Raw genomic sequence first — 19,843 nt, 5'->3', positions numbered from 1 at the left:
AATTTCGAAGTCCCAACGCCCCAGAATTCCAAAGCTCCAACGCCTCAGAATTCCGAATCCCTAACGTTCTAGAGACCCAAAGTCTCAACGCCCCGACGTCCCAACGTTCCAAAGACCCAACGCCCCAAAGTCCCAAAGACCCAACGCCCCAAAGTTCCAAAGCTCCAAAATCACAACGCCCCAACGTCCCAACATCTCAAAGTTCCAACGCCTCAAAGTTCCAAAGCCCCAAAGTCACAACGCCCCAAAGACCCAACGCCCCAAAGTTCCAAAGCCCCAAAGTTCCAACGCCCCAAAATTCCGAAGCCCCAACGCCCCAAAAGACACAAAGACCCAACACCCCAAAGTCCCAACATCTCAAAGTCCCAACGCCCCAAAATTCCGAAGCCCCAAAGCCCCAAAGTCCCAAAGACCCAACGCCCCAAAGTTCCAAAGCTCCAAAATCACAACGCCCAACGTCCCAACATCTCAAAGTTCCAACGCCTCAAAGTTCCAAAGCCCCAAAGTCACAACGCCCCAAAGACCCAACGCCCCAAAGTTCCAAAGCCCCAAAATCACAACGCCCCAACGTCCCAACATCTCAAAGTTCCAACGCCCCAAAATTCCGAAGCACCAACGCCCCAAAAGACCCAAAGACCCAACACCCCAAAGTCCCAACATCTCAAAGTCCGAACGCTCCAAAATTTCGAAGCCCCAAAGCCCCAAAGTCCCAAAGACCTAACGCCCCAAAGTTCCAAAACCCCAAAGTCAGAACGCCCCAAAGTCCCAACGCCTCAAAGTCCCAAAGACCCAACGCCCCAAAGTCCCAAGGACCCAAAATCCCAACAACTCAAAGTTCCAACGCCCCAAAGTCCCAACTCCCCAAAGTCCCAAAGACCTAACGCCCCAAAGTTCCAAAGCCCCAACGCCCCAAAGTCCCAAGGACCCAAAATCCCAACAACTCAAAGTTCCAACGCCCCAAAGTCCCAACTCCCCAAAGTCCCAAAGACTCAACGCCCCAAAGTCCCAAGGACCCAAAATCCCAAAGTCCCAAGGACCCAAAATCCCAACAACTCAAAGTTCCAACGCCCCAAAGTCCCAACTCCCCAAAGTCCCAAAGACTCAACGCCCCAAAGTCCCAAGGACCCAAAATCCCAACAACTCAAAGTTCCAACGCCCCAAAGTCCCAACTCCCCAAAGTCCCAAAGACTCAACGCCACAAAGTCCCAAGGACCCAAAATCCCAACAACTCAAAGTTCCAACGCCCCAAAGTCCCAACTCCCCAAAGTCCCAAAGACTCAACGCCACAAAGTCCCAAGGACCCAAAATCCCAACAACTCAAAGTTCCAACGCCCCAAAGTCCCAACTCCCCAAAGTCCCAAAGACTCAACGCCTCAGAATCCCAACGCCCTAAACTCCCAAAGTCCTAAACTCTTATAATCGTAATCTCCAAAGTTCCAAAGTCCCAGAGTCAGAAAGTTTGTGCAATATTTTACAACTAGCATACATGTATGTGTCTAGGCGTTGCGATGATCAGTACCGCAAAAAGTGCAATCGACAGTCCGCAAAACGCGTAATTAGATGCATTTCGGTCGCGTGACCGCGAGCCAAGGGGAGGATCAACGTTGCAGAGATCGCGGCCGTGTGAAAAAGTGAGGCATCGTCGCGATGATCCGGCGTCCTCGGCGGATTCCATCGGATGATGAGAGGACTGCTTGGTGCCTTATATGGCTGGGGAATCATCGAGTTGTTGCGGTGAGCCACGCAGAAGTCTTGTTTTCATCGGCAACGCGCCAGACGAACGTTTCCACTCACGTACGTCGTGTTCGATCCAATTATACATAATCGCGAAGCCTCGCGGTGCAAAGTGCAGGTCCCGGTTTCGGAAAAATGTCTGGGTTGTTGCCTAGCCTGTTGCCTGGCCTGTTGCCTGGCTTGGTCAGACTCCTCGAGGATCAAGCTGATCGATGGGCGGTCTGTGTGTAAACTGCTCACGGACCCACTTCGAGGGACCCGTTTATCTCGCACACGAGAATAAGACTTTGACGGGACGATCGAGAGGCAGGTGGATCGCTGGATCGAACGTGTCTCGGTTGTTGTTTGCTGTCGCTGATGTCTTACCAGCCGGATACACGAGTTCCTCCGACGTTAACGTTGTGGAGACTTGTACGCAGATTACAGGCCTTCTCATTGGGTCTTACAGGAATCCTATGACTCCCCTGAGTACAGATTATGGTATCTTCAGATTTTCTGATGAAACTTTGTATTGTGTTTGATGATTAAGGTGGCATTCTAATCACCTAGCGAGTTGAGAGCCTTTGTTGTGGGCATTCTAGCGCTATGGGACTTTGGGTGTTTAGGGGTTTGGGTTGTTAGGGCTTTGGGACTTTGGAACTTTGGGATGTTGAGACTTTGGGGCGTTGGAACTTTGAGATATTGGGACTTTGGGGCGTTGGAACTTTGGAATATTGGGACTTTGGAGCTTTGGGATTTTAGGGGTTTGGGTTTTTAGGGCTTTGGGACTTTGGTACTTTGGAACTTTGGGATGTTGGGACTTTGGGGCTTTGAACTCTGGGGCGATAGGACTTTGAGACTTTGGAACTTTGGGATATTGGGACTTTGGGGCTTTGGAACTTTGGGTCTTTGAACTCCGGGGCGATAGAACTTTAAGACTTTAAAACTTTGGAGCTTTGGGATTTTAGGGGTTTGGGTTTTTAGGGCTTTTGGACTTTGGGACTTTGGAACTTTCGGATATTGGGACTTTGGGGCTTTGAAACTTTGGGGCGTTGGAACTTTGACACTTTGGGACTTTGGGATATTGGAACTTTGGGGCTTTGAATCTTTGGGTCTTTGAACTCTGGGGCGATAAGACTTTGGGACTTTGAGACTTTGGAGCTTTGGGATTTTAGGGGTTTGAGTTTTTAGAGCTTTGGAATTTTAGGGGTTTGGGTTTTTGGGACTTTTTAACTTCAGGATATTGGGATTTTGGGGCTTCGAGACTTTGGGTCTGCGGAAATGTAGGACTTTGAAACTTTAGGTAGACCCAACAAAATTCTTTATCTACCGTGTCCCTAATCACAGCAGCAACACGTTCCGTGGGATCTGGCACGATGTTTGACCATTTAGGGCAGAGCATGTCAGCTGAAAATAAAAGGACAGTTCTCGCTGACCTCGCGACTGACTCAAACGCATTCTATCCGAAAGCGTGCGCAGCGCTGACGTCACCAGACTCTACACGGCACTGGCAGTAACTGGCAGCGCTCGCTGAGAGAGTCCAGAGTGACTAATGTGACTCCTCGAGTTATGGCAGCGTGGACCGGAGCGATGGGTGGCGTTCTCAAGGAGATCGCAACCTACGCTAGATCCGCATCGATCCGATTACCCATTGATCCGCTCTATAGCCACGATGGATTTTAATGTACGAAAATGTTGGGTTTGCCGGCCGGACCGTGGCCATTACGTTGCCATATACGTTCTTATTACCTTTCACGCATGCTTTCCGCCTACAGGAACCATGTTCGCAACCCCTTCGTGTTTACGGGTAATTATTATTATTTACCGGCAACCACAAAGCGAACAGAAATTGTCCGAGCCGCTCTAAACGTGAGCTTTCAAGATTTACTGCAAGCACGGGCAAATTTTTACTTTTTGGTCTTGTTCCAAGAAGAATCCTTTATAGTTTCACTGCGTTATAAGGCTTATTATACTGCACAGAATTAGGCTTTAGTACTGCCGTTTTCGAATTTTGTCGCGCCTTCTCAATTTAATAACTCTCGGCTGGGGAACGCAGTATAATCTATGTTGAAGCTGTAATTTTGATCTATATTAAATGTAACTTAAGAAGGTTTGTATAATAATTTGAAAAGAAATGATTAAATTACGTTACTGGGGATGTGAATCGTTGGTTTGCAGTTAGTGATTGCTGTTACAAAAATTGTTTAACCACTGATTGATCACATGATTTATGACACAGTTTAATATTTTTCTTTAACTGGCAATATTCTGATGTTTTGTTTGAAACGAAGCGTTCAAATCAATTGGATATGTTTAATAAAACAAATAAAGCTACTAAAGTGCATTATCATTTATTGAAAATGATTTATGGAGTGTCGGAGACATCCTATGCTTTTAATGAAAGGTTAAGACATTAGCTATGAATGAATAGACTGCGGATTTTTCTGCAAAATACAAATTGTCTACGTCAATTGCAAGAAACACGAGCCAAACAAAGTGTCATTAGTTCTTTAATAGTTTCAACAACACGAAGACAGTACCTCGATGTTTTCGAACTCATTAATCTTTTCACTGTTTTAAATTACACCTACTCATTTTTATGATAAATGCATAAAATCCACAGTTTAACTATGAATTATAGACTTCAAACAATTATGGAACGATGTTTGCTAAGCTATTCTTATTGGAAAATTATTAGAAGTCAGTTTAAAAACGTTCAAGCAAGCAGCTTCAAACACGAACTCAACTTTATTTTTTGGGCCTTAGCATTTCGCAGGTTTGGGACTTTGGGGTTTTGGAACTTTTGGAGCATTGGGATTTTGGAGATTTGGGACTTTGGGGTTTTGAGACTATGGGGTTTTGGGAATTTGGGGCTTTGAGACTCGGATTTTGGGACTTTGGGGCTTTGGGCTATTAAGAATTTGAAACCTTGGAGCTTTAGGGACTTGAACCTCTAGGATTTTGGGACCTTAGCATTTTGCGGTTTGGGGACTTTGGGGGTTTGGAGCTTTGAGACTTTGGGACTTTAATACTTTAGAACTGTGGGATTTTGGGACCTTAGGACTTTGCAATTTTGGGACTTTGGGGGTTTGAAACTTTTGGAGCATTGGGATTTTGGAGATTTGGGACTTTGGGGTTTTAAAACTATGGGGTTTTGGGACTTTTGGGGCTTGAGTCTTTCGGGTTTTAGGACTTTGGGGCTTTGGGCCATTGGGACTTTGAAACCTTGAGGCTTTAGGGATTTGAACCTCTAGGATTTTGGGACCTTAGCATTTTGCGGTTTGGGGACTTTGGGGTTTTGGAGCTTTGAGACTTTGGGACTTTAGAGCTTTGTCACACCAGAACTTTGGGATCTTAGGACTTATGAACTTTGGTGGAACTCTTAGAAGACAGTTTAAAAACGTTAATAAATACCATAGCATAATAACGAGTTTGTACACCTTAAACTAACAAAAAACATTTCTGCTTCAGATACCCTGGAACAAGCAGCTCCAAACATGCACTGAACTTTACATAGCGGAACGTCAAGAATGCAGCTCGGTGAGTCTTCCTAATTGCAATAACTTTCCCCATGATATGCTATTAATAATTCCCTGAACTGTCGCGTTATTTTACCCATCACGGTTCAAAGACTAGTAAAAGCTGATTGGAGATATCCGGCGGAGGACGTTCGTTAAAAGTAAAAATCAACGCGGTCGAAGCAAAAATCAACAAAAACCGAGATTCATCGAGAATCATCGAGGTTGCGACGTGGGTGTAGCGAATGATTATCGAGTCTCCGTGAAATTCCACTGTCCGATGGTACACGCCCACGATGTTTTCTTTGACGGACAACATTCCGACGACGCCAAATTCGGCTTCTCTCATCAATACGATTCGTTTCGAAAGTTGCAAGATGGACGTCACATGTTAGGTCTGTTACGCGTGACGTGTCGATTCGACGAATCGGGGAAAGATCATTTACGCAATGCGAGTGTTAAACTTGGCCGCGGACTTTCTCTCCGGTTAAACAAACGCCATTTTCTATCGGCCGATCGCACAATATGTTCGATTGAGTCACCACACTTCCGGTTTTCCTTCGACGATTCCTGTTACAAACACCGGGTCAGCTTTTGGAATTTGGAATTCTAGGATTTTGGGACCTTGGGACTTTGCGGCTTTTGGACTTTGGGGCTTTGGGACTTTTGGAGCATTGGAGATTTTGGACTTTGGGTTTTTGGAATTGTGGGGTTTTGGGACTTTCGGGTTTTGGGACTTTGGAGCTTTGGTAAATTGGGACTGAGGAACATTGGTGCTTTCAGAATTTGGGACTTTAGGAATTTGAACCTCTGGGTTTTTGGGACCTTAGCGTTTTACGATTTGGGAACTTTCGGGTTTTGGAGCTTTTTGGGATTTTGAGGCTTCAGTGCTTTGGAACTGCGGAATTTTTGGGACCACAGGATTTTGCAGCTTTGGGACTTTGGGGTTTTGGAAATATTGGAGAATTGGGATTTTGACGATTTGGGACTTTGAGGCTTTGAGACTTTGGGCTTTTGGGGCTTTGAGACTTTGGGGTTTTGGAACTTTTGGACATTTGGGACTTTGGAGCTTTGAAACTGTGGGGCTGTGAGACTTTGGGATTTTGGAACTTTTGGGGCTTTGAGATTCTCACGTTTTGGGACTTTGAAGGTTGCGACATTGGGACTTTGAGACTTTGGGGCTTTAGTACTTTAGAGCTGTGGTATTTTGGGACCTTAGGACTTTGCAGCTTTGATTCTCTAGGGTTTTGGGACTTTTGGGGCTTTGAGACTTTCGGGTTTTGAAACTTTGAGGCTTTGGGACATTGGGACTTGGGGACTCTAGGATTTTGGGACCTTCTGCGTTTTGGAGACTTTGGGGCTTTAGTACTTTAGAACTGTGGGATTTTGGGACCTTAGGACTTTGCAGCTTTTGAGACTTTAGGGGTTTGGGACGTTGAGGTTTTGGGACTGTGAGACTTTGAGACTTTGGGGCTTTAGGGATTTGAACCTCTAGTATTTTGGACCTTAGCATTTTGCGGTTTTGGGACTTTGGAGTTTTGGAGTTTTGAGACTTTGGGACTGTTGTACTTTGGCACTGCGAAATTTTTGGGACCTTAGGACTTTGTCACACTGTAACTTTGGGATTATGAAACTTCGGAACTCTAAGAGTTTGAGACTTTGGGACCTTGGGATTTTGGGACTTAGGATCTTTCGTGAAACTCTAAAACTGAGTGCTTGAATACTGAGTTTGTGGAATCGAATGGGGACTCGTCCCTCGAAAAGGTGACTTTCAACAAGAAGAGTCCCCGATCGTTCACAGTACAATGGGCAGACCGAATTACAGAAGGATCGAATTAATGTTGCCCGTGTTCACGAGGAAAGTGGTCTCAGTTTTCCACCGTCCGTGAACGTGTGAACTGGCAGGCGAACCACTCGCTTCCGGTATCGGGTCTGGTGCAGTGAAACGTCTGTGAAAACGGGCCCCAAGCCTCACGATAGATCCCGTGCCGATATTTAAAAGTACGGCCGAGTAAAAGTGGGCGTGGCTGTTCCGAACGGATTGTCTTTCCTTCTCCCCAGTATATACCCACACACCTGTGTACGCGTTTATGCGACTGTCTGCGTATCCATTTACGTGCCTGTGTACCCATTCACTTGCCTGTGCACGGCACGCTCGCGCAAATATTTACGAACGCTTCGAAATTTTCTTCTCGGTTCGAGGACGGCCATTATTTACGCTTCAACCTGTTCCGTCAGTTTACCCGAAAAAAATGCCAAATATTTGAGAAGATCGAGAATTTGACATTTTTTCTCTCTCTTTCGTTCGGTGGAGACGCCGTTCGCATATTTGCACACACCGGACATTTTCTCTGAAAAAATATTGCCTCTTCGCGCCACTTTTGTTCTCTTTTCTTTTCGCGCCACGGTGTTCACGCGAATTTAATCTCTTTTCGAGGCTTCCGAGACGTTTCGCTAATATTTGAGACCTCCTGTGAGATTCTTTGCACAGTATAGTGATTTAACGGGGATTTTTTTTTTATGTTCACGGATATGTTCGAGGATTTTGAACGTTTGTTTCGATGGTGCTAAGCGCGGCAAGTTGACTTTCGAACTGGACTTTTGTCGGTTGTCGAACATAGCTGAGTTCGGTGACCTGTTCACCGACTTTTGGAAAAACTAGGAAGACTGGGAAGTTAAAATAAAATTTGAAATTTTTCGGGAATCTATTTCAAATGTTGTTAATAATATAACAATATTTTTCTCCCGCTGAAAAAGGAAGGGATGAAAACCCTCGTTCTTCGCGTTACCATAGTTATTAAAATATTTCGAAACCTGTGCAAAATACAGGAAAGAAGTCAGCGAATTTCCGATATAAGTCACTGCGGGCCTTGCATTTAAAGGTCACTGGGACTACCCATACCACCACGGACAGTGACTTTTACATTTCCAGCGTGCACTGTGTATTTCAAATGCAACTAGGTGTCTAAGTGTCACTCGCCAGAACGGCGCAAGTGACTTATATCGAGAATTCACTGTATATTGCAAAATCTACACCGCGAACGAGTTGTCATTCATGAAAGTGAAACTTGCCGAAGGAAATATTTCTCTGAAATCTCGAATGCAGGCTGTATAAAAAAAAAAGTTGCAAAAGAAACGTGTTGGGGGGTTCCCAACTTTCCCCCGAGATCCGAGCAGATTTCTGCGGAGAAAATTCGCGTTTGTCGCTCGGGGACGTACATATCAAATACCATGTTTTTTCTGCCGTGTGTAACGAGCGTTACGAGACAGAGCTGCGCTGAGAACGGGCCCTGTCGGACCGAAGGTTACGAGAGAGATAATTCGGGGAAACGTTTCTCGTTTCTCGTTTCTCGTTTCTCTCATGGTAATCGCTGCGAAGCATCGTGTAGCGACAAACAGAGAGAGAGAGAGAGAGAGAGAGAGAGAGAAAAGGAAAGAAAGAAAGAGAAGAAACAAAGGCGGCGTCCTCTTGACAAAGACCGGCGGATTCGAAGTCGTTAACCCATTCGGAAGGTTGCAATCCCGGGTGCTTGTGCAACGCTTAATAATTGACAATTACGCTTAAACTTGGCGTTTACGCCAATGGGCTGGTGGTTCCCTCAAGTGCGCGCAATTAACTAAAACGAGACTCGCTCGCTCTTCTTCTTCTTCTTCTTCTTCTTCTCAATCCTAGATACGCCACTGCTCGATGATTCTAATATCACGATTTTTTTATATAAAGTCACTCGCATGAAAATCGATGCAAATTAGTTGTGCGTAATTACTAGACTGCGGAACTTTATGCAAAATAAAATTTTTATACATCGATTGCAATCTGTAGGAGCTAAGTAAAAATTTATTTTGCTCATTAATCATTTTTATATGTTAAAAGCGGTATTATCAACATTGTTAAACTTCTTTAATCTTTTTACTGTTTTGAATTACACCTACTCAGTTTTGACATACATGCATCAACAGCCTAGGAATTAACTACTGAACGGCGGACGTTTGTGCTTGTAAATAGTAATGTAGTAAATGGTACTGAATTGAAGAAAATGCAACAAGGATTTATTGATTAACTTGCACTGACGTTCGTCGAGGTCATTTTTATACAATTCCAATTTTTATCAGTCTTTGCAAATAGGTCTCCATTCATTTAACACAATTTTGTGGTCTAACGTGAAAAGGCACATTTTTAGACATATTATAAAAAATCGAAATTAAATAACAATTTGCTCCCTTCGTGAATGATTTCATTAAATTGATCATATTATGTAACACAAATTTTTATTGCATTTTTGGGCAATATTTTTAACTGTCTAGGTAAGGAAATTCACCGAAAATTACCATTTTCTCAATTAAATAGTGCAGCCATACTTTTTAGGAAATTCTTGCAAACTTTAACGATTACCTTTGACTCAAAGACTTTCTGAACTAAAATTGTAGTATTCCTCTTGGCATGATCATAATTTGTCATTCATTATTGATGTGACAATTGTTAAATTTTAGAAGAATTAGCGAAAGATAGTGGATCCGAGTTCTGGAAAAATGGTACCTTCAGACAATTTCTCTTATTCCACCAGGTAATAGAATCGTTAAAAAAGAAAGTAAAAATCGCTCTTATATCAATATCAAAAAAATTACCATTTTCTCAATTAAATAGTGCAACCATCCTTCTTACCAAATTCTTGCAAACTTTAACAATTGCTATTAATCAAATTTTAAAAGAATTAGCCAAAAATAGTGGATCCAAGCTCTGGAAAAATGGTACCTTCAGACAATTTCTCTTATTCCACCAAATTCCAAAAGAAATCCACCATCCACCAAATTCCAAAAGAAAGTAAAAATTGCTCTTATATCAATATCAAAAAATTACCACTTTTTCAATTAAATAGAGCAAACCATCCTTCTCACCAAATTCTTGCAAACTGTAACAATTGCTATTAATCAAATTTTAGAAGAATTAGCCAAAAATAGAGGATCCGAGTTCTGAAAAAATGGTACCTTCAGATAATTTTTCCTATTCCACCAGCTAAAAAAGTCATTAAAAAAGAAACTAAAAATAACTCTTGTATCAATACCAAAAGGTCAATCTTTCAGCTGTATCAATTAAAAAATTCACCAAAAATTACCATTATTCAATTGCAACAGAGATCCTCGCCCCCGACGAGCTCTCACAGTTATCGGCCAATCGGCCGAGCAATTAAAATGGCCGAGCAAGCCACCGTGAAAAATAACTGAAGCATCGGCCTCAGAAATCGTAGGTATAGTTTCCGAGCATGCCCCGGGCTGCCATTCACCTGGCGGCCGAAAAGTTGCGAAGGAAAAATTAATGTTGCGCGGCCTCTCTCGACACAATTTTCCCGACAGACGGTTCTGCGGGACGTTGTGCCAACAAAGGATTACATAATTCCCCGCATTCCTGGCGAACACACAACAAGAGCCGGTTGTGTCTCGTGTCGGCGCGATACGAGAGAGAAAGTATTCGTGCACGCACTCGCGCGAGGGCATGGATCGAAATCGAAATCGAGATCGCGATCGAGAGAGAGAGAGAGAGAGAGAGAGAGAGAGAGAGAGAGAGTCCGGGATTCGTTCGAAAACGAAGGGAGCCGTTGCTCGGTCATCCGGCGATAATATTAAAGATCGAGGGAGGCCCCCCGGGGAATTTCATAACGCGTTGCACTCGTTGCACAATCCGTTACAGAAACTTTTTGCCTCGCGCGCCTCGTAATAATTGATAAGCCGAGGTCTAATTGGATTTTCCAGCGTTCCCTCCCCATTAACGCGACGATGTGAATTAATTGCGCCCGCGGGCAATTAGCCTGAGTGTTCCCAACAATATTGGACAGTTTAAGTCGAAGGAAGATTTTGATTTTGTTCGTTGAGACAGCGGATCGAGGATGTTATTTTGCGAGGGGATAATTAGGGCTGATGATACGGTAATGAATTTGCCGGCTGTTTCGTCGAATTTATCTTTTATCAGAATTAATGCGGTGGCTTCGTTAGAGTTCGTCAAAACGGCCAGTCAATTAATTACCACACGCGAGACCCATTAGTTACGTTTATCTTTTATCGGGTTCGAATTACAGTGGAAGCTTCATTAAACCCTCGTTCCCTTCTCTTTCCGTTTGTTTTTCTTTCTCTTTTTTATTTGCGGGAGGCTAGACTGTAGGGAAGCTCGGATTTGCATGAACATTCGCGGCACGATGGAAATGCAAACCGAACGGATACGTAATTATCTGTTTCTCTTGCGCCGGGCTGAGGAGAAAGTGTCTCTCAGCGCATACGCTCGGAGCTAACGAGAAAACAGTCCGAGGAAAACTGATTGTGAGCTGAGAGTTGATTGTACTCTACTATCTCGCCTAATCGTTCTCATCAGAGAAAAAATTGGTGCAAAGTAAATTCCTTATCTGCAATCCAAAAAATATAATTCTCAGCTCGATTCATTCTCCCAGGCTTCTGCTGCATTCTTTACAGCAAATTAAACTTTGAATTTTTAATCCTTCAATCCAACCATTCTATTTTTATCTAGATTTTATCAGAAATCCTCATTTGCTACCCGACTTTTAGAATTATTAAGAGACCGAGAACAGCAAAATGAAATGTTCGATATTGTTAGTCGTTGGTCACATAATGTTTACTCACCAATAGAAACGCCAACACGACCCTCCGCCAGTCCATGGCTAAAATAAAAGAGAAAGTCTGATTAATAACTGGGTCGAACTCCCATGAGTACGATCGGCCGCGCAAACGTCTGTCGCGCGAGAACACTTGCCACGAAAAATAGTTTCTTTTCTTAGTCCCTACTTCCTACGATCACTTTAGAATCGATCTCCATTCATAAGATGGTAATTAGAGTCTTCGAGGAAGATGTTCCCTAATGTTTCCACTCGATGTCCTGGCTATTCGAACCTCTCTAATAGGTCAGTGACTGTCGCAAAATCTTCTAATCGGTCAGTGACCGTCACAAACATCTTCTAATCGGTCAGCGACCGTCGCAAAATCTTCTAATCGGTCAGTGACCGTCGCAAACATCTTCTAAACTAGTTCCTCGACCATTCACAAAATTGCAACTAGACTCGCGAAAACCTCTCCGAAAACCTTGGATCAAGTCCACGCATAAGCACAGTTTCTTTTGTTCGATACTCTCTTTCTCTTCCACTTGATGTTCTGAAAAGCAGACAGCACGTCTGTAGCCAGTCAACGATCGCTGTGAACCATCCTGCATTCTTTAACTGCGCTCTGAAGGTGTTCCCCATTCATAAAATGGTAACTAGCGCCGTAAAATTTCTCAGAAATTGCTTCCCATGAAGTAATAGGGTCTTTTCGCTAAGTACTTCTACTAGATGTACTAATGACTTCATCGAAACGTCTCTAATCGGTCAGTGACCGTTGCAGACAGTTCTCTAGCCTTTTCTTTCTACGGACATTGACCATTTATGAAATTGTAACTGGAGACTTATAAAGCATCTTTAAAGTTATTTTCCATGAATAAACATTGTCTTTCGTACTCGATACGTCCACTCGATGCTTCGAAAACCTTGTGAAACATCCCTAGTCGGTCAGCGACCACCACAAATATCTTCTATCGACTAGTTCGTCCCTACTCGCGTTCTCCATTCATGAAATGGTAATTAGACTTTAGATACCTTTTAAAAATCCACTATCTATGCATCAAAACACAGTCTAGTATCCTCAACAATCGCACTGGGCATACTAAAAACCTCGCATAACGTCTTTATGCGGTCAGTGACCACCGCAAACATTCTTCATCCACAATCTCATCCCTGCACACGTTCTCCATTGATAAAATGGCAACTAGCGTCCCGAAGCCTCTGAGAAATCACTGTCCACAGTTTATTGTCCTCAACACTTCCACTGAGCCTCCTAAAAACCTGACAAAACGTCTCTAAGCGGTCAGTGACCACCGCAAACATTCTCCATCCACAATCTCATCCCTGCACACATTCTCCATTCATAAAATGGCAACTATCGTCCCGAAGCCTCTGAGAAATCACTGTCCACAGTTCATTGTCCTCAACACTCCCACTGAGCCTCCTAAAAACCAGACAAAACGTCTCCAAACGGTCAGTGACCATCGCAAACCGTCCTCTATCCTGCCTCTCCTTCCTGCACGCGTCCTCCATTCATAAAATGGTACCCGCGGCGTCGAGCGCGTCTAAAAATCGCATTTCTCGGAGAAAGCGGATTCATAAGGTCACAGATCGACGTCCCGTTCGACGTTAGGCGACATCCTCGATCAATAACGATCCAGAGCTCGTTCCGGAGTGCGAACGACGGTGGTTTTCGTGCTGGTTAGCCTAAGATCCGTGTCGGGCGGCTCGAGAAAGCGACGGCGACGCGGAGTTTCGCGAGCACGACGCAACAACGTTCACTATTTCGAGAAGCATGGGAGACCGGTGCGAGGAACAGTATCGACATAATGCACACTGGACCACCGTGGTTGACCCCGCGAACAGACGGCGGCCATTTTCGCACTGTGCACCACGCGCGTCCTTTTTTTCCACGGCTGTGTTCGCACGCTCGTGTTGGTTCACGGGGTTTCACGTCGCAAATCGCGACCACACGAATCGCGGGATTTACGTGGCTGGTCGATCGACATCCCGCGAGGTTCTGGCCACCTTCTTTCCACCTTTTCTCGCGGACGGGAGGAGGCAGGATCGTGCCGAAGAGATCGGCGCACCTGGGCGAAACCAGGGCCGTAACGATCGCCACCTTTCACCTGTCTGCAGCACGAGGAAATGGATCGTTTGACGGTCTAGCTGCGAGACTGGAGTGTCTTTGTTGGGCCACGGGTGGTTGCGGAAACGTAGATCGTTCTATATTTTTTTTTTATTCATTGTTATGCAGGTTCCGAAAACCTTCGATGCCAATAAATGCGACATAATTGCGATTAATATTGAATCAGGTAGTTTTTGAGAGGCTAAGCGTTGTTAGGGGGTCGTGCTGGGTGTATGAATGTTTACGAAGATTTAAACAATTCATTCTATTTTTTTATGAATTTTTAAGTAGGTACAAAAGCCTTCAGTACGAATAAATGAAGTGATCGTGGAACAATCACGACTGAAATGAAATAAAGTAGTGTTTGAGGGCAATTTTTAAGTGCAAAAGTAACAATAAACGGTTGGATAAATTACCAAAAAATATCGAAAAGAAAAATAGATAAAAACTTCCCGAAATCAGTGTTATAATTTCACTGAAGTACCTCTAATAGTAAGGCAATATTAAATTAGTCCAGGGTAAAAAATGGCCACAAAAAGGAACGAAAAAGTACATAAATGAAGTGTATCAACGATCCATATTCACGATTTCGCAACGCTGAATATTTACAACGAAGGCCGATGATCTAACGAGGACAGACGAATCGGGAAAGGTCAGTAAAAAGAGAAAAAAAAAATGGAGAAACTTTCCGGTGGACCAGATCGTATTATAATTCGAGTGAAAGTGCGTTTTCACGTGGAAGACATTAGATTTTTGGGCTTGCTGCGTCCAGCAGTCCGTTTCGAAATACGCAGATAGGCGCCCGTTACGTTAGGGCAACGCGTAGGAATCGGAAAAGTATGGTCGTCACGTAGCGTGCCCACGTCATGGCTTGTCGCGCGTTGAAGTCACCGGCGACTAGGACGGATATAGTCATCGATATACATCTATAGTTGTACGTATAGGTGTACGTTCGCGCCGTTACGACATCTCGAAATAGATTAATACGTTTAACACAGAAAAAGAATGCCTACTGTCAATCACGACGCTGTTATTTCTGCTTTGCTGACACCATACGCGCTCTGTACACCGTGTACAATAATCAGGCTACCATTGAACTTAGCTCGGCCACCCGGATACAATGCTTCGATCTAGATCTCGATCGTAAACCCGAGTACTTTCGGACTTTCCAAATCGATACGATTTTGAAATGGGATATCACAGAGTGTGTAAACTACGTCGAACTTTTTATAGTACACGCTACCATCTTTTAATTCTTATCTTCCTCTTCATATTTTATTCTTCAAATTTTCAGCTCGTAAGTAACTCATAAGTAGACTGCGGATTTTATGCGTTTATGAGAAAAATGGGTAAGCACAATTTAAAGCAGTGGACAAAAATGTCCACTTTTTTTTTTAAAAAAAAGGACATCAGCGTATTGGTTTCAGCTTAATAAAATAGTTAAAAGAACAAAGAAATTTTTATTACGCCTCTGTGTCTTGCAATCAATGCAAATATTTTTTATTTCGCAGAAAGATCCGCAGTCTACTTATAACAAACAAGAATTCTTTCTGATTTTAGAGTAACACAAACATTTTTTTAATAAATGGGAAAAGTTAGTCGGTGAAATATTCGCCGTTGTTATTACTAGTCTGAGGATTTTTATGCAAAATAAAAATTGCCAGGATTAATTAAATTTATTTATTTTCCGGTTAATCTTGATGAGCTGAAAATAGTGAAATCTTTAAATTCTTTAAATCCCTTTACCGTTTTGCATTCGATCTACTCATGTTTATCATAATTCCATAAAATCCGCAATTATTATCCGCCAATTATTGCTGACACCATCTTGTAAAAATATAACAATAAAATCGTACAGTTTCCAAGAAAACGCGACGTATAATCGGCTGGGAGGTCGCACAACTTTTCCGGGGCAGTTCAAAAATTATGATTTCCAGGCCTGTTAGAAGGGCTACCGTTCCACAACGATCGGGATCGATCCGTGGATCGCGTGGGCGGCTGGATCCTTGGCGGCCGCGTATTTGGTCTCGCGCTACCTACGGCGAGGATGAACAAACGAAGCCTTGTGCTCGTTTTCGCGCTTGAATCCGTTGCGCAACTATGTACGCGTTTCATTAAACCGTCTATTAAGCCCGCGTTGTCCATTCAGCCGGTTCTGCCCGGTCAACGGCGACGTTTTACCGTGCGGGTCTCTCGCGAGAAAGGAAACAGCCGCCGCACAGCTGTCGCACGCCCTTCCACAACGCCCGTTCGTTTTTGGAACGTGTGCACACGATTATGCGAACGTATACGAACGTTTCGCATGCGTCCGTGCAACGGGTGCCTCCCCCGCAGTCGCTCCAGCTCGCGTTTCTCGCAAAATGCTGCTCTCTCGTTTAGGCGAAACACCGAGTTGGCTCGAGAGACGACGATTTTAACAGGGATAATTGATCGGTGGCGTTATGGCTTTGGTTTTTTCATTTTTTGGGCGATAGTTCCTATGGGAGAATTCCCCCCGGTTCAGCGGGGGAATTTTTTGATATTTTTCGAGTGTTGTATTATCGGGATTTTCAGTAGATGCTAATTATTTTGGAAAGGGAATTGAGGTAAATTAGAAATTGAAGTTGAGTCTTCGGAAAATCTTGTGTCACTAATTTAATTTTACATATTAGGGGGGGGGCATAAGTAATCAATTATTTTGAAATCTAAAGAAAAGAAATGCGAATCGGAAGACTGTAAAGTATGAATTTTATGGTAGTAATTTTATACTCCGGAATTTAAATTTTCCATAAACGGCAGATCCAAAGCCTGCAGATTCTATAGTATAAATTACAAAGCAGTAATTTTACATTTTGAGGCCTAAATTTTCTACACAAGTCGAAAGTGTTTAACATGCAGTGTAAATTTTGAAGAATGCAGATCGGTTCGGTGAGGCGAATAAAATGGCAGGGCCAATTGCAGAGTCGTGCTGGAACGTTGAGAAACGGCTCGCTTTCGACGACCTTGAGGGAGAGAGAACCATTTGAAACGCGAGCGTGCGTAAGCGACGAGGATGACGTAAGCCGCGAATTTTTCTTGGGATCGCTATTTTCCGATCGAACTCTGGTCTCGTTGTGTTCTCCAGGAACTCGTTCGCCAGGCGCCTTCGCGCCCTTGAACGTCCGCCAACGTGGTGGTCGTCGTTGACGCAGTCTTTCCTCGAGCAATAGTGTTGCGCCATCTTGGTGACGCCGTGATTGGAAGCGCAAAACTCGTAGAGACGTTTCGCAGCCGCTCGTTCCCCTATCTTTTCCCTGATATCTCCGATAACATCACCGATAACGTCCGTGCCGATCAATATTACCGGTCGTCAGAGTTAATCGGTCCCGGTTAATCGAGTGGAAGCATTGTCATTCTCTTCGAAACTCGGATCAACTCTAGTCTGCTCTTTCCTGCGCGGACTGTACCGATTCTGAAGAATTTATTCTTTTTTGTTAGGTTGTTTCACAAGTTTCTTTCGCAACGTGCACGTTTAACATTTGTTAAACAACCGCGCTTATTATTAGAACTACTATTTGTACAAACTAATTCGTGGCCCTCGCCGTCAATTAGCAGCAACATTATTTTAACGCTAAACCTACCACGGTCAAAATAACCGATTTTATGTTTCACAATAGTTGAAACTGTACAGATTCATTTATGGAAAATAGTGGAATAAATTTCCTCGTGGAAGGATTTGTTATATTGGAAATTACGGACATCTCAATAAGGTTGCCATTTTTATCAGGCAATATTTACCAGATACTGTTAATGCTCGGTAGGTTTAGTGGTAAATTCAAATCCTTTATCCACCGATTTGAGGGCTCGGTAATTACTAGACTGTGGATCTTTATGGAAAATAAAAATATTCTATTTGATTTTCTTTCTTAATATATTTAATAGTTCGAAGATAGTGTAACAGTATTTTTAAATTCTTCTAATGTTTTCACTGCTTTAAATTACACAGTACATTACGCAGTCTAGTAATTACTCATAAGATGGAGTGAATGCGCAGAAAATGAAATTGTTTCCGGCAGTAGAATGTATTTGAGTTGTTTGTAAAATAATCAACAAACTCCCGAAGAAACGGCTACGAGTTCATTTCTAATTTCTTAAGCTACCTCTAGCTTAACAGTGCCATTTGGTTTCTTAAACAATTACCCTGAGTTTGCATTTTGTGTATCGATCGAAAACGAAACGAACTTTTGAGAAAACCTAATGCACTGTGATCTCCGCAATTCTCTAAGATAAAAATGTAATTTAATTTACTTATTTCTTGCAGTGACGTAGTGATGTACGCCATTGATATCATTGGATAAAATAATTGTAATATAATTTTAGCTTGCATAATACAAATATAACGACATCCTTCAACACTCTTGTGTTTTATCGATCTTCTATTTAACACACCGTGTCAGTCACATATGACTGTCAGTGATTTTTAACTAGCTTTAGACATTCATTTTTATTGTGACATATCCAGATAAACCGAATTTTATTAAAATCTTTGGAATTCGAAAGGGTTAAAACAGCATCCCCTATAATACACTTAAAATGTCTAGTTTCGCTTTCATTAACCCATTTGCATCATAAGGAAATATGAAAAGAAGGCCTTTATCACCAAACTTCTTTTTTATTGTATTCAAGTACAAAAATGACTACAAGTGAAAGAACTTATTTCAATAATTCGTCTTCGTTTCAGTGGCCTAATTTCTTCTTCGCTATCATCAGAATTACTACTTTCATCTCCAACGACACCCTCCATTTCTATTTTTTAGCTAACGAATAATGATAGTGGCCAACAAAGTTGAGCGCATATATACGGCTCCGGTTATAGTGACCAGGAAAATCGAGCGTATATATACGCTCCGGCGATAGTGACCAGAAAAATTGAGCGTATACATACGCTAATGATGCAAATGGGTTAATTAAATTACTCTGATATTTGGCACTTAACGTGTTCATTTCTCATGGCCCAATGATTAACTGTTTCGACCATTTTCGCGTTAAGCGACTCAAATCTGGACGGACAATTCCGTCACGAATACATGGCTGACATTGTGGCCAACGAGCTAAAGAATGTTTTTACAATTCTACGGGTGTCTACAGTAGATCACGTGTCGCAAACATGCGTCACGCTAAATCGAAACAGCGAGCACTTTCCCGATTCGCTCGAAAATTGTAAAATGGTAACCGGATATCTACCTGTCTCGATCGACGTCCCAGCGTGCATGTGTCCGGAGTAGATCCTGCTCGGTCCAGAGAGCGAAAACGTCGAAAAATCCGCTCCAGCTTTTTCTCGTGGGCCCCGTTGCGAAACGTTCGATCGCGAGTCGAGCGTGAAGCGATCTAAGGAGTGAGTGAGAGAGAGAGAGAGACAGAGAAACAGAGAGACAGAGAGAGAGAAAGAGAGAGAGAGAAGGGGGAGAGGGAGAGTGACCACCACGAGAAACGGGAATAAAACGCAGTCAAGAAGAACAAACAATCTAGAGAGGGGGGATCACTGTTGACAGGCTCGCGGGTTCCTGGTCAGTTTGGTCTGGCACTCGTCCATCACCAGCACTTCCGGTAGCACGAGGGGCTGCGTCTTACGCGCGTCCTCGCGGGCCACGAAGTCCTCGCGCGCCTCGACATCCCCAAAATCTTGATCGATCGATGACCTTCGGGCTCTGACCACCGTGTACGCTTTCATACAACGCAATCCCGAGGATAGGTCATTCTGGGAAACCGGTCCGTGTATCCCGGAGCTGGAGGATCCGCGCGAACCTAAGCGAAGTCGAGGAAACTCGAAGGAGTCTTGCCGAAGCTCTCGCCTTGAATCTCCGCTGTTGACCAGCTGGAGAAGAGATCTTATCTAGGTTTGGTGGGCCCTGTCAAGGTCACAGGGTCCCTCA

General features: G+C 43.4%; 2 protein-coding genes across 2 annotated transcripts in view; one reads left to right on the top strand and one right to left on the bottom strand.

Moving 5' to 3' along the window:
• The window catches only part of Pio (zona pellucida domain-containing protein piopio), a 146,685-nt gene extending 127,394 nt beyond the window's left edge, over positions 1-19,291 (bottom strand). Inside the window, exons 1-2 of the mRNA XM_076798109.1 lie at positions 19,155-19,291; positions 11,856-11,893 (exon numbers count right to left, since the gene is read on the bottom strand). Of these exons, the coding sequence (XP_076654224.1) occupies positions 11,856-11,893; positions 19,155-19,182 (66 nt within the window). The 5' untranslated portion in view covers positions 19,183-19,291. The remainder of the gene's footprint in view (positions 1-11,855; positions 11,894-19,154) is intronic.
• On the top strand, positions 1,671-5,219 carry LOC143361676 (uncharacterized). The gene is made up of 2 exons (XM_076801266.1): positions 1,671-2,214; positions 5,185-5,219. Exons 1-2 carry the CDS (start codon positions 1,947-1,949, stop codon positions 5,217-5,219), a joined length of 303 nt encoding a protein of 100 aa, XP_076657381.1. The 5' UTR covers positions 1,671-1,946.
• Positions 19,292-19,843: the final 552 nt, after the last annotated feature.

The sequence above is a fragment of the Halictus rubicundus genome, chromosome 1 (assembly GCF_050948215.1).
Source record: "Halictus rubicundus isolate RS-2024b chromosome 1, iyHalRubi1_principal, whole genome shotgun sequence".
Taxonomy (NCBI): domain Eukaryota; kingdom Metazoa; phylum Arthropoda; class Insecta; order Hymenoptera; family Halictidae; genus Halictus; species Halictus rubicundus.
This window is presented reverse-complemented; position numbering and strand designations above follow the sequence as displayed.

Bases quoted from the DNA above. Each gene is read 5' to 3' on its own strand.
- LOC143361676 (XM_076801266.1), top strand. From the start codon at position 1,947: ATGGGCGGTCTGTGTGTAAACTGCTCACGGACCCACTTCGAGGGACCC. The intron at 2,215-5,184 runs GTATCTTCAGAT...TTTCTGCTTCAG, and splicing joins TCCCCTGAGTACAGATTATG to ATACCCTGGAACAAGCAGCT.